The sequence below is a fragment of the Passer montanus genome, unplaced genomic scaffold (assembly GCF_014805655.1).
Source record: "Passer montanus isolate IOZ18808 unplaced genomic scaffold, ASM1480565v1 scaffold177, whole genome shotgun sequence".
Classification (NCBI taxonomy): Eukaryota; Metazoa; Chordata; class Aves; order Passeriformes; family Passeridae; genus Passer; species Passer montanus.
Window position 1 is genome coordinate 291584 of NW_024365048.1, and position 15083 is coordinate 306666.

Below are 15083 nucleotides of genomic sequence, written 5' to 3' on the forward strand. Positions count from 1 at the left end.
GATGGATCTGTTAGCACAGCACAGGCAGGATGGATTCACCAGCCACAGCACAGACAGGATGGATTCATCAGCCACAGCACAGGCAGGATGGATCCATTATCCCTGGCATAGGCAGGATGGATCTATTATCCCTGGCATAGACAGGGATGGATCCACAGGCACAGGCAGGATGTTAGCACAGCACAGGCAGGATGGATTCACCAGCCACGGCACAGGCAGGATCCCTGGCACGGCACAGGCAAGATGGATCTGTCAGCCACGGCACAGGCAGGGTAGGATGGATCCATTATCCCTGGCACAGGCAGGATCCCTGGCACAGGCAGGATGGATCCGTTATCCACGGCACAGACAGGATCCCTAGCACAGGCAGGATGGATTCACCAGCCACGGCACAGGCAGGATCCCTGGCACAGGCAGGATGGATCCATTATCCATGGCACAGACAGGATGGATCTGTCAGCCATAGCACAGGCACGATCCCAGGCACAGACAGGGTGGATCCACTATCCTTGGCACAGACAGGATCCCTGGCACAAACAGGGTGGATCCATTATCCTTGGCACAGACAGGATCCCAGGCACAAACAGGGTGGATCCATTATCCTTGGCACAGACAGGATCCCTGGCACAGGCAGGGTGGATCCATTATCCCCGGCACAAGCAGGATCCACAGTCCAGCCCCAGTCCCTGGCACAGCCCAGGTCACCTCCAGCATACCCACAGTGACACTGGGGCTGTGCCAGGCCACGCCACCCCTGCGCCAGCAGGGGCCCAGCCCTTCCTCACCACCAAGCCCTGCAGATCCAGGGCAGCTCCTCCATGGAAAGCCCTTTCCAAGGTTCCTCACAGCTTTGCTACTTGCACTGGGAATTTTGGGAGGTTCTGAGGAGCTCCCAGTGTCACCAAGGATGGCCGGTGCCATGAGAGTCCAGGAACTGGAGCTGGACAGGGTGGATCCACTATCCTTGGCACAGACAGGATCCCTGGCACAAACAGGGTGGATCCATTATCCCTGGCACAAGCAGGATCCACAGTCCAGCCCCAGTCCCTGGCACAGCCCAGGTCACCTCCAGCATACCCACAGTGACACTGGGGCTGTGCCAGGCCACGCCACCCCTGCGCCAGCAGGGGCCCAGCCCTTCCTCACCACCAAGCCCTGCAGATCCAGGGCAGCTCCTCCATGGAAAGCCCTTTCCAAGGTTCCTCACAGCTTTGCTACTTGCACTGGGAATTTTGGGAGGTTCTGAGGAGCTCCCAGTGTCACCAAGGATGGCCGGTGCCATGAGAGTCCAGGAACTGGAGCTGGGGGAAGGGGCTGGGGGGCTGCAGATGCCCCTGAGGGACATTCCCAATGCATCCCCCCTCCATCCCATCCATCCCTCACTTCTCCCAGAGTCTGGCACTGAATGCAGCCGGTGCTAATGGAGGGGGAATATTCATGATTCCCGATTCTGGGAGCGGCGCCGGCAGAGGTGCAGGAATGGGGGTGTTCCCACTGCTCCCACGGCCCCAGCCCCCCCGTGCTGCTGGGGCTGGGGAGGCTCCCAGCTCCTGAGCACAGAGGGATGGGATAAACACAGAGCCCTGGCCGGGCTGGGACCCCCTGCGACCACCCCGAGCTGGGAACTGGGGGGTGGGATGTGAGCCTGGGGCTGGAGCCTCCCTGTCCTGTCATGGGCTGCTCCTGTCCCCTCCCTGCCCCCCCGGGTGATGGCACCGTGTGGCCCAGCTCTGTCCCCAGGGTCCCCTCGGCCACCCTGCGGGTGACCGGGCAGGATCCAGAGCCGTGCCTGCTTCCCACCCGGAGCTGGGAGATGGGAAGGGAGCCAGCAGAGGCTCATCCCACGCTAAAATCAGGGATCGATTCCCGAGGCACAAGGGCCGGAGCAGTAATTGCAGAGCTCAGCTCTGTGCCAGGGCCGAGGCGCTGCTCCAATTCAGCGCAATTTTCCATGCGCTGAGGAATTCCAGCAGCTCCCGAGGAGCTCAGAAGGTCAAAGCTCCGCTCTCCCAGCAGCGTTTTCACGCTCGCCCAGCCGAGCGAGAAACAGCCGGGGCTGGGCACGGACCAAACCTCTGGAGCGGCTCCCGGAGCGCGCCAGGCTGGAGCAGCATCCCCGGGAACGCGAGCTGGCAGGTGCCTGGATCTCCCTCCAAGCATCGGTGTCACAGCACCAGGCAGGGATTACAGCAGAGGGATTGCAGCACTTAGCGGGAGGCGGCCGGGGAGGATCTCGGCGCAGCCGGCTCTCCGGGGATCATTCCTGCCACGCGGCACAGCCAGGATTCGGCGGCAGCAGATGGGCTGAGCGGGGCCTGCTCGGAGCAGCGCGGCCCCGGGGCCTCCCGGAGCTGCTGCCTCGTGGAAAAGCTGCTCCGTAATTGCTGGCAAGCTCCTGCCCAGCTTCCCGGCCGGCTGCGGGGCCGGCCGGCTGCTCCAGCACCAGCCCGCTCCTGCTGCCGCTCCAGCGCTCCGGGCTGGAGTCTGCTCCCGTTTCGCTGCCGAGCTGCTGCTCTCTGAGCCATGAGCAATTTCCTGGGATGCCAGCAGCTGTAATCCATACAGGAACCCAACCGTGCCAGCTCGCAAATGAGTCCAGCCCGGAGCAGGCCTTGTACCTGGCGCTGGCAGCTCCCCCGGGAGCCGGCTCCGCGTTTGGACATTTGCGCAGGGAAACGCTCCAGAGGCACGGCAGAGCCTTCCCCGGCTCCCAGCCGGGATGTAACACCCTGCGCCGCCGGGAGCCGCAGTCAGGGGAGCGGGTTAAACACCGAAGGGCTGCTTTTCCAGGCAGGAATGACTTTGGGAGCGGCAGGAGGCTCGGCACAGCAGATGCAAGCGAATCAGTTTTCCCGGCGCAGCACTTGCTGCCCGGAGGGCACACTCCAGGTTCCCAGAACATGCTGACTGCACTCGTCTTCCCCCTGGAAGCGACTGCAGCTCCCATTAAAAATTGATCCGGGAACTCCGGTGCCCCCGCGCCTCCTCTCCTCGGCTCTGCCAATATTTAGAATGCATTAAGGTCGCGTGCGGCGCGCTCGGAGCCGCGGCGGCTCCGCACCGGCCACGCCGCCAAATCAGTTCGGTTACACAAGCCGTGGATGAGCTGCCATGATCCCTGTAGCTGTAATTTAGCGGGAGCGGGCCCGGATGAGTTCATGGCTTTGTTCCTCGTTAATCTTTCATGCTCGTTGAGTGCGGAGCAATTTGTGTAGTACAAACCCTGCGCCACGACTCGCAGCCGCGACCTGCTCCGCGAGCATCCCGCCCGGCGTTCCCAGCGGGGCCGCGGCCTCGCATTCAACCCCACACCCCGGGAGCGGCTCCCCAGACTGTCCTCACGGCACCCACGGGGACAAGGACAACATGGAGGGGACACGGCAGGGCTCAGCCGAGCTGGGGATCCCCCGGTTCCTCCAGGCTTGTTTCCAGAAGGATCACGGGATGCTGTGGGTGGGAAGGGGTCTTAGGGACCACCCAGTGCCACCCTGCCATGGCAGGGACACCTCCACTGTGCCAGGCTGCTCCAGCCCCGGTGTCCAGCCTGGCCTGGGGCAGTGCCAGGGATGCAGGGGCAGCAGCCACAGCCCCGGGGATTTGTGCCTCCGTCCCTGCAGAGGGTTCGGCAGAGCCACCCCGCCACTCCCGCCTGGAAAACGCTCCCTGTGCCAGCCCCTCCTCCCAGCCCTCGCCTGGCAGGGCTGTGGCATCGCCCGCGCTCCCGAGGGTGCCAGCGCAGCCTCTGCAGGGCCTGAGAACGTTCCCAGCTCCCGGCAAGGCGCTGCCAAGCCGTGCAGCCGCCCTCTTCCCAAAATCCAGCTGGCTGCTCCCTGGAAAGGCTCCCGGCGGACACCTGCAGACCATCTGTCGAGCGGCACCCACCGAGCGGGACCGGGCTCTCCGTGGCTGTCCGGGGTGGCTCAGAGCCGGGAGCAGCAGCTCTTTTCCAGGGAAGGAGCAGCTGGGATTGCTAAAAGCGGGTGGGATGCGATCCTTCCCAGCTCCTTTCCCAGCCCTCCCGCAGGGTTACAAATCCAACTGGAACAGCCTCAAAAGCTGAGCTCTGGGGGCTGGGCCGGGCTGCCCTTGGCCCCAAGGTCATTCCCTGCCCTTCCTGCCTCCGGCGGGGCTGGCACAGCTCCAGGCAGGTCGCTGGTGCAGAGCTCCTCCAACCCTACAGAAATATCCCAGGAACCAGCAAGGCACAGGGAAAGGAGCAGAGGAAACACCAGCTTTGACAGGTTTGGGAAAAACACTGCCTGAAATCTGCTGGAATGTGGCAGGATGAGCAGCCACAGCCACCACCCCTCCCAAGGGAACGAGGGACACGGAGCAGCCACGACATTCCTGGCACACAAAAATCCTGAATCCAGGAGTCAAACCTGGCACCTCAGAGAGCAACTGGAACCCCAGAGCCCTGGAGTCACTGGGATCTGCAGGACACAGAGTGTCCTGGACGCTGGAATGTCCCACATTCCAGCTGGGATGCCAATCCCTGGCTGTGAGGGTCCCACGGGAGTGGGGCCTGGATGATCCAGCAGCTCCCTGCCTTTGGAATCACAGCAGAAAGCCAAGAAACCTGCATGCAGCTCCTCTGAGAGCTGGGAAAAAAAAAATCCAATCCCAAATCCATCTGTTCTCCCTCTTTCTGAAGCCATTTCCAGCTTTCCTGTGCTGCCAGCTTTTCCCTGCTGGGGTGGTGGCAGCTCTGGGAGGCTCCCGTTGCTCCAGAGCAGGCAGAGCACCAGGATCCCCCATCCCAAATCCTGGCCAGAGGGGCCCGGGATCCCTGCCTGGCACTGGTGTGGAGCAGAGGGACAGGCACGAGCTGCCATCCTGGGGAAACATGGAAAACCAGAGAACCCCAGCTTTGCATCCCTGGAAAAGCCACCTGGAAGTGTCCCAGAGCCATCCCAACAATCCCTGGAGAAATCCCACACCTGCAGTGCCAGCCTGACCTCGGCTGTGCAGCTGGGACCAGGGAGCCCTGGAGCAGCTGGGAAAGGAGCTGGGGTATCTCTGCTCCTGATCCCACTTCCAGGGCTCCCAAAAGCTCCCGAACCCTGGAGCAGCCTCCACACCCCTGCTCTGGCCGGGGGCACTGCCCCAGTTCCAGCTCCCCAGCTCCCAGCCTTCCCCAGCAGGCTGCCTGCTCCCTGCTCCTCCCGTTGAATCAGGATCCATGTGCTCGACTCCCCCTCCTCCAGAGAATTCCCAATTAAGAGATCAATTTAGATAAACTGGGTACTGGAGCAGATTTGTGCTGCAACTGCCGCAATCCAGAAAATTCCGCCGGAGCGGCTGACGGGGCCTGGAGTGTGGCTGTCCAAGGGAAGGAGCTGGTGACTGGAAAAGGGAATGGAAACATCCCAAACTCTGGGAAAGGTGGTGGCACCGACACCCAGGGAAGCTCTGAGGCAGGATCACCACTGGTGATTGGAAAAGGGAATGGAAATATCCCAAACTCTGGGAAAGGTGGTGGCACCGACACCCAGGGAAGCTCTGAGGCAGGATCACCACTGGTGATTGGAAAAGGGAATGGAAATATCCCAAACTCTGGGAAAGGTGGTGGCACCGACACCCAGGGAAGCTCTGAGGCAGGATCACCACTGGTGATTGGAAAAGGGAATGGAAATATCCCAAACTCTGGGAAAGGTGGTGGCACCGACACCCAGGGAAGCTCTGAGGCAGGATCACCACGGCTGGATCCAGCAGGTCTGAGCCCCCTCGCTCTTCCCAGGAACTGGCTCTTCCTCCATCCCATGGAACTGCCAGACACGGCTCAGCTCTGCCTCTGGATGGACCCAAGGCCAGCAGACTGCTCCAGGAACAGGATGGATGCGTCTCCAAAATGGATGGATTCCCAAACCCCACCTCAGGGCTCGGGGAGAGCACTGGGTGCTGGCTGCACCTCAGGAACAGCTTCCCTGAATCCACAGGCACCTGGAGCACCCCAGGGATTGGAGCATTCCATGTTTGCAGGCATAGATGGGGGCTGCATCCCAGGGAGAGATTCCAGCCATCCCAATGAGTTTCCAGCCTTCCCAGTGACAGAATCCAGTTGTCCCAGTGAGTTTCCAGCCATCCCAATGAGTTTCCAGCTTTCCCAGTGACAGAATCCAGTTATCCCAGTGAGTTTCTAGCCATCCCAGTGAGTTTCCAGCTTTCCCAGTGACAGAATCCAGTTATCCCAGTGAGTTTCCAGCCATCTCAGTGAGTTTCCAGCTTTCCCAGTGATAGAATCCAGTTATCCCAGTGAGTTTCCAGCCATCCCAGTAAGAGCTTCCAGCCCTCCCAGTCAGTCTTTCCAGCCATCCCAGTGAGTTTCCAGCCATCCCAGTGAGTTTCCAGCCATCTTGCTGTAGATTCCAGCCATCCAGGTGAGCTTTTCCAGCTGTTCCCCAGCCCACGGTGCCGATGCAGCACCTGGAGCAGCGGGAGATCCATCTCCACCCCGACCCGTGACGCTCCCGGACAGAGCCGAGCGCTGCGGACGCTCCCGGGATTCATCCAGCGCCGGGAGATGAAAGGCTGCAGATGAAAGGCTGCAGGATCCCATCACGCTCCGTGTTGCGTCTGTCACTTCCCATCTCCTCCACCCGAGCCGTGGGAGCAGCAATTAGCGCTCGGCGGGCTGGGATGGGATTCCCGACGGAGCTGCGAGATCCCGGAGCTCCTGCTCCGGCAGGGATGACAGGGTGGGAGAGCCCTCAAAGGGGCACGGGGGGAAAGCCTTCCAGGGGAGCCTGGAATCAGCCCTAAGTTGTATTTTACACATTTTATATTTTATATTAAATAAAGCTGTGTATGTGCCTAGAATTTACATGGATCCCAGGATTGCTGAGGCTGGGAAAGCCCTCCAAGGTCACCGAGTGCAGGCTGTGCCCAAAGCCCACCTTGTCCCCAGCCCAGAGCCCTCAGTGCCACCTCCAGGAGTTCCTTGGACACCTCCAGGGATGGGCACTCCAAATTTCCCCTTCCAAGGCCTGACCTCCCTTTCCATGGGGAAATTCCTGCTGTGCCCACCCTGAGCTGCCCTGGCCCAGCCTGAGGCCGTTCCCTCTCCTCCTGTCCCTGTCCCTGGGAGCACAGCCCAGACCCCTCCACTGGTGGGTTTTCAATAAATGCTTAGATGTTACAAATATTCCCATGAATGTTCTGTAAGTCCTGACACATTCCACAGACGTGTCCATGCTGATATTTGATCCATAAAGTGATGTGTCCACACTCCCTGAGCTCCAGCTCCACCTCTGTCGGGATGGGGGTCCCCAGCGAGAGTGGGTTTGGTCCCTTGTGGAATTCTTGGATGTTTTTTCCATAATTTTAACTGCTGGCGTGGAAGGGAGGAGCAAACCAATCATTAATTGCACTGCCAGGTAATTAATGACAGAGCCAGGGACGGAAACATGACGGAGCTACGGAAGGATGAAACCCAGGGAGAAATAATTGGATTTAACGGGAGCATCCCAGGCCAGAGGGACCTCAGGAGACCCTGGTGGGGCAGAACTGGGACCAGTACAGGACACAAATCCTCCCAGTCTGGGTGCCCCGGGCAGGGGTGACACAGACCAGAGCCAGGACCAGCCCAAGGAAGAGGAGGAGGAAGCAGAGGAGGCAGAGGGAAGCAGCTCTTCCTCCGAGGGTTGGAAATTCCACCCTTTCCTGGGGGGGTCTGGCAGCACCACCCCACCCCCACAAACCCTGGATGTGCCCTGAAGGCGCAGCTGATTCCAAATGCTGATCCCAACCCATGGGAACAGCCGGGAACAGACACAGAGCAGCCACAGGTGCTGGGATGTGACCCTAGGGTGCTGGGATGTCACATTGGGGTGCCAGGATGTGACACAGGGGTGCCGGGATGTGACACTGGAGTGCTGGGATGTAACCTCAGGGTGCTGGGATGTGACCTCAGGGTGCTGGGATGTGACACTGGGGTGTTGGGATGCACAGGGACACCCTGGACTCAGGGACACAGAGCCCACACTGCAGGGCCCCCCAGGATCTACAGGAATTTGGGAGGAGCCGGGGCCCGATCCTGGAGGTTTCCCAGCAGATCCATCCGGGTGCTGCCTTTCTGCCATCTCCCTTTCTGCCGTCTCCTTTCTACCGTCTCACTTTCTCCATCTCCCTTTCTGCCCTCTCCCTTTCTCCATCCCACTTTCTCCATCCCCCTTTCTGTGGTTTCCTTGGAGACTGCGGCTGCTCCTGGGGGATCCCGCTGCCCCCCGAGCCCCCATGCCCGAGGAGCAGCGGGAAGAGGCCGGTCTGGGAAGGTTTCCACAATTCCCTGTGGCCGGAGCAAGGCGCGTGCAGGGAGGCAGGAATTCCCAAATTCCCGTTCCCACAGCAACGCGGGGTCACCTCGGGAGCTGCCGCCCACCGGCATGGCCAGGCCGGCCCGCGGTGCTCCAGGATGGAAAACAGCCCGGGAAAGGCGGGTTTGGAGCAATCCTGGCTCGGCCCCGTCGTGTGCACGGGCAGGAGCCTTCCCAGGAGCCTTCCCAGGAGCCTTCCCGGCATCTCCAGAGGCGCTGGAGGAGGAGGGATGTGCCAGGAGCAAGGCAGGGTCTCGGGAGCTCCGTGATCCCACAGCTCTGAGTGCACCAGCCACGGAGGGAACGCAGTAAAAGGGGGAACAGCAGCAGGAACAGGGATGAATCCCTGCCCTGAGGAGCCCCTGTGGGCTGGCACCCCTGCCCCGCCCTTCCCATCCTACTCCCATCCCCTTGCTGTCCCCTCTCTGTCCCCACAGTGTCCCCAGACGCTGTCCCCCCTCCCCGTGCCCGTCCCTGCGGTGTCACCTGGGCGCTGTCCCCCTCGAGCCGCGGTGGCCGGATGCTGGACAGGTGAATGGTTTTGTGGTCCCCGGAGTTGAGCTTCACCACGATGGCGTCGGCGTTGAGCACCTGCATCACCTGGGGACAGAGACAGAGCTGAGCGTGGGGACAGGGGCCACCGGGGCACACCAAGGGCCAGGTGCCACCGGGACAGCGGCTCTGCCACCCTGACTCCCACCCCCAGCACAGTGAGCAGCCCCAACCCATCCTGGCTGTCACAGGGGAAGGTGGCTCCTGGCATGGTGACATGTGGCACACCAGGGCACTGCCAGCCCCTGGGTTTCATTCCAGAGGCAATTCCAGAGGGGCAGGAGCAGCAGCTGGACACTGGACAAGGGATGAAGCTCAGGGAGGTGAAAGCAAGGACAGCCCACGGTGGGACAAAATTAATCAGGACCACAAAGTCAGGGAATCCTGCAATGGCTGGGTGAGAAGGACCTCAGAGCCCCTGCAGTGCCACCCTGCCATGGCAGGGACACCTGCCACTGTGCCAGGCTGCTCCAGCCCCAGTGTCCAGCCTGGCCTTGGGCACTGCAGGGATGCAGGGGATGTGACACTGGAGTGCTGGGATGTAACCTCAGGGTGCTGGGATGTGACCTCAGGGTGCTGGGATGTGACACTGGGGTGTTGGGATGCACAGGGACACCCTGGACTCAGGGACACAGAGCCCACGCTGGGGGCTGCCCAGGATCTGCAGGAATTTGGGAGGAGCCGGGGCCCAATCCTGGAGGTTTCCCAGCAGATCCATCCAGGTGCTGCCTTTCTGCCCTCTCCCTTTCTGCCCTCTCCCTTTCTCCATCCCCCTTTCTCCATCTCCCTTTCTGTGGTTTCCTTGGAGACTGCGGCTGCTCCTGGGGGATCCCGCTGCCCCCCGAGCCCCCATGCCCGAGGAGCAGCGGGAAGAGGCCGGTCTGGGAAGGTTTCCACAATTCCCTGTGGCCGGAGCAAGGCGCGTGCAGGGAGGCAGGAATTCCCAAATTCCCGTTCCCACAGCAACGCGGGGTCACCTCGGGAGCTGCCGCCCACCGGCATGGCCAGGCCGGCCCGCGGTGCTCCAGGATGGAAAACAGCCCGGGAAAGGCGGGTTTGGAGCAATCCTGGCACCAGGCCAGCCCGCGGTGCTCCAGGATGGAAAACAGCCCGGGAAAGGCGGGTTTGGAGCAATCCTGGCTCGGCCCCCTCGTGTGCACGGGCAGGAGCCTTCCCAGGAGCCTTCCTGGCATCTCCAGAGGCGCCGGAGGAGGAGGAGGAGGGATGTGCCAGGAGCAAGGCAGGGTCTCGGGAGCTCCGTGATCCCACAGCTCTGAGTGCACCAGCCACGGAGGGAACGCAGTAAAAGGGGGAACAGCAGCAGGAACAGGGATGAATCCCTGCCCTGAGGAGCCCCTGTGGGCTGGCACCCCTGCCCCGCCCTTCCCATCCTACTCCCATCCCCTTGCTGTCCCCTCTCTGTCCCTGCGGTGTCCCCAGGCACTGTCCCCCCTCCCCGTGCCCGTCCCAGGAGCCTTCCCGGCATCTCCAGAGGCGCTGGAGGAGGAGGGATGTGCCAGGAGCAAGGCAGGGTCTCGGGAGCTCCGTGATCCCACAGCTCTGAGTGCACCAGCCACGGAGGGAACGCAGTAAAAGGGGGAACAGCAGCAGGAACAGGGATGAATCCCTGCCCTGAGGAGCCCCTGTGGGCTGGCACCCCTGCCCCGCCCTTCCCATCCTACTCCCATCCCCTTGCTGTCCCCTCTCTGTCCCCACAGTGTCCCCAGACGCTGTCCCCCCTCCCCGTGCCCGTCCCTGCGGTGTCACCTGGGCGCTGTCCCCCTCGAGCCGGGGTGGCCGGATGCTGGACAGGTGAATGGTTTTGTGGTCCCCGGAGTTGAGCTTCACCACGATGGCGTCAGCGTTGAGCACCTGCATCACCTGGGGACAGAGACAGAGCTGAGCGTGGGGACAGGGGCCACCGGGGCACACCAAGGGCCAGGTGCCACCGGGACAGCGGCTCTGTGCGGTGTCCCCAGGCACTGTCCCCCCTCCCCGTGCCCGTCCCCGCGGTGTCACCTGGGCGCTGTCCCCCTCGAGCCGGGGTGGCCGGATGCTGGACAGGTGAATGGTTTTGTGGTCCCCGGAGTTGAGCTTCACCACGATGGCGTCAGCGTTGAGCACCTGCATCACCTGGGGACAGAGACAGAGCTGAGCGTGGGGACAGGGGCCACCGGGGCACACCAAGGGCCAGGTGCCACCGGGACAGCGGCTCTGCCACCCTGACTCCCACCCCCAGCACAGTGAGCAGCCCCAACCCATCCTGGCTGTCACAGGGGAAGGTGGCTCCTGGCATGGTGACATGTGGCACACCAGGGCACTGCCAGCCCCTGGGTTTCATTCCAGAGGCAATTCCAGAGGGGCAGGAGCAGCAGCTGGACACTGGACCAGGGATGATGCTGGGGGAGGAGAGAACAAGGACAGCCCACGGTGGGACAAAATTAATCAGGACCATAAAGTCAGGGAATCCTGCAATGGCTGGGTGAGAAGGACCTCAGAGCCCCCCCAGTGCCACCCTGCCATGGCAGGGACACCTGCCACTGTGCCAGGCTGCTCCAGCCCCAGTGTCCAGCCTGGCCCTGGGCACTGCAGGGATGCAGGGGCAGCCCCAGCTGCTCTGGCAATTCCAGCCCAGCCAGCAATTCCTCATTGCCAATCTCCGATCCATGGCTGCCCTCTGGCAGTGGCAGCCATTCCCGGGGTCCTGTCCCTTGTCCCCAGTCCCTCTGCAGCTCTCCTGGAGCCCCTCTGGGCCCTGCCAGGGGCTCTGAGCTCTCCCTGGGTCCTTCTCCTGCCCAGGTGAGCACTCCCAGCTCTCCCAGCCTGGCTGCAGGCAGAGGGGCAGGAGAATCCCAGTCCAGCTCAGGACACACACACGGGTTTAACATTCCCAGCTCTCCAGCCTGGCTGAGCAGAGCTGCTGGATATCACCACTGCCAGGACAGGAACCAGGAACCTCCCCCTGCCTGCTCCCAGCTATCCAGTCCCCCCAGTCCCAAAGGCCCCCAGTGCTGATGATGCTCCCCGATCCCAATCCCACACCCCAGAGCCGGGAGGGGGGCAGCAGCCGAGCCCTCTCCAGCCCTCCTTGCCCTGCAGCCACAGCCGCCCCTCGCAGCGGAGGCAGAGCGGGATTTAAGGGACTCGGATCCGAGCAGACACCGCGGAGCCAGGGCACGGCACAGCCCCCGGGAACGGCCCCGGCCCCTCCCGGCTCCCCGCTCCTGGCTGCTCCTCGGCAGGAGCAGCCCAAAGCCGCGCGCCTGCCAAGTGGAGTAATCCAATCTCACGCTCCAGGGCACCCCGGGGCGAGCAGGGAGCGGGCTCTCTCCTCCCGCCGCCCCGGCTCGGGAGAAGCAGGGCGCTGCCGCAGCCGGGGCCGCCGCGGGTCAGCTCCGGGGGCAGATCCCGCGCTCCATTACACATCCAGCACATGCTTCCCGGGAGCCACGGCAGCCGCGGAGCCCGGTCACATCTCATTTGTTCCCTGGCAGGAGGCAGCAGCCGGCCGGCGGCTCCCGGAGCCCGCATCCGTGCGGGAGTGGGCACTGCCCGGGCCCCGCCGGCCCCGGAGCCCTGCCCGGCAGGAACAGCTCACGGGAACCGCACCGGGAGCAGCCCCTGCCAGGGGCACGCAGGGCACGGGAGGCAGGACACGGGATGCATCAGCACATGCATGCAGCAGGACATGGGATGTAGGGCACGGGATGCAGCAGGACACGGAATGCAGGACATGGAATGCAGCAGGACATGGATGTAGCAGGACACGGGAGGCAGCAGGACATGGGATGCAGCAGAATACAGGATGTAGGACATGGGATGCAGCAGGACATGGACGTAGCAGGATACAGGATGCAGCAGCACATGGATGTAGCAGGACACGGGAGGCAGGACACGGGATGCAGGACAGGGGAGGCAGGCAGCAGCACATGGATGTAGCAGGACACGGGATGCAGGACATGGGATGCAGGACACGGGATGCAGGACGTGGGATGCAGCAGCACATGGATGTAGCAGGACACGGGATGGAGGACATGGGATGCAGGACATGGGATGCAGCAGCACATGGATGTAGCAGGACACAGGATGCAGCAGGATGCAGGATGAAGCAGGACATGGGATGCAGCACAACATGGGATGCAGCAGGACATGGATACAGCAGGACACAGGATGCAGCAAGATGCAGGATGAAGCAGGACATGGGATGCAGCAGCACATGGATGTAGCAGAACATGGGATGAAGCAGAATACAGGATGTAGGACATGGCATGAAGCAGCACATGGATGTAGCAAGACACAGGATGCAGCAGGATGCAGGAGGTAGCTGGATACAGGATGCACCAGGACATGGGATGAAGCAGAATACAGGATGTAGGACATGGGATACAGTAGGACATGGGATGCAGCAGGATGCAGGATGCAGCAGGATATGGGATGTAAGGCATGGGATGCAGCAGCACATGGATGTAGCAGAATATGGGATTCAGCAGAATACAGGATATAGGACATGGGATGCAGGAGGACACAGATATAGCAGGACATGAATTTAGGATACAGGAGGCAGCAGGACACGGATGGAGCAGACTCTGGGATGCAGCAGGACATGCAGCAGGACAGATGTAGGACACAGGATGCAGCAGTACATGGCACCTGGAGCAGGGACATCGTGTCTCCCAGGCAGGGCAGAGCTGGGTGGCAGCAGGAGCCACGAGGGACCTCCAGGGTCCCTGCAGGGCCCTGACCCAGTTACAAAGGGTCCCTGCAGGACCAGGGACACAGCAGAACAAGGGACACGGGGCACAGCAGGACATGGGGCACAGCAGGACATGGAGCACAGCAGGACACGGGGCACAGTAGGACACGGGGCACAGCAGGACATGGAGCACAGCAGGACACGGGACATGGGGCACAGCAGGGCACGGGGCACAGCAGGACAAGGGACATGGGGCACAGCAGGACACGGGGCACAGCAGGACATGGGGCACGGGGCACAGGACAAGGGACATGGGGCACAGCAGGACATGGCACCTGGAGCCAGGGCTCCCACGGGAGGCCATTCCCAGGCAGGACAGAGCAGGGTGGCACGAGGGGCACGCCCAGGTGCCCACCCTCCCTGGGCAGCTGCTGCCTCCTCCTGCTGGAGCCGCAGGGAGGGCAGGAGGGTCAGGGGGTGACACGGTGACAGAACACTCAGCACTGCCCCGGGGCCAGGGCTTTGTCCCCTGCCACGTCCCCAGCCCGCCACAGCCATTCCCTTATCCAATATTTATTGTGGCTTTCCTGCCTGCGAGAGGCCCTTTGATAACGGCATTGGAAGGATTATTTTTCTAAAGCTCTGCAGCTGTTTCTTGCAGAGCCAGCACGCTCCGGCTGCTGCTCCCCACGTCCCCCGGGCCGGGGGCAGGGAGGGCAGCCCTGGAATGTCCCTGTGGCACCGGCCAGGCCCAGCCACCCCGGCCACCCCCATCCCGCCAGCGCTGCAGGGCAGGAGCTCGCAGCCCTCCCCTGTCCATATTTATCAGGAAGATGTTTTTCCTCACTGCAACAAAGCCTCTGGTTTTCCACCCCGGGCTTTGCTTGTCCCCGGTACTGGGGGCACGCAGGGAGGGAGAACTGGGACCAGTGGAGGACACAAAACCTCCCGGTCTGGGTGCTCCAGGCAGGCACAGGACCAGTCCGAGGGGGAAGAAGCAAAGGGAAGCAGCTCTTCCTCTGAGGACTGGGAATTCCACCCTTCCTGGGGGGGGTCTGGCAGCACGACCCACCCCACAAACCCTGGATGAGCCCTAAAAGTGCAGCTGATTCCAAATGCTGACCCCAACCCATGGGGACAGCCGGGGACAGACACAGAGCAGCCACAGGGCAGCGATCCGGGGACCTGGGGGTGCTGGGAGTGACCCTGGGGGTGTGGGTGTGACACTGGGGTAATGGGAGGTGACCCTGGGGTGCCAGGATGTGACATTGGGGGGCAGGGATTCCACTTTTAGGGATGGTTTCCCTGGGAGCTGGGGAGGACAAGGACCCCCACGCCTGGGGACCATGGGGACGTGTCCCCACTCCCAAGGCTCCTGACTGCTGTGCTCCCAGGACATCATCCATGGACAGCATCCACTCCTGGGATGCACAGGAGCAGCCCCAAAGCTGAGGGTGACCTCCTGCACCCCCACAAGCACGGTGGCACTTGGGGAGCCAGAGGCCAGCACCAGGAGAGGCTCG

General features: G+C 62.4%; 1 protein-coding gene across 1 annotated transcript in view; it reads right to left on the reverse strand.

The window, feature by feature from the left end:
• SND1 (staphylococcal nuclease and tudor domain containing 1) overlaps positions 1 to 15083 on the reverse strand; it is a 79204-nt gene that overhangs the window by 49376 nt on the left and 14745 nt on the right. Inside the window, exon 10 of the mRNA XM_039704571.1 lies at positions 8802 to 8915. Within this exon, the coding sequence (XP_039560505.1) occupies positions 8802 to 8915 (114 nt within the window). The remainder of the gene's footprint in view (positions 1 to 8801; positions 8916 to 15083) is intronic.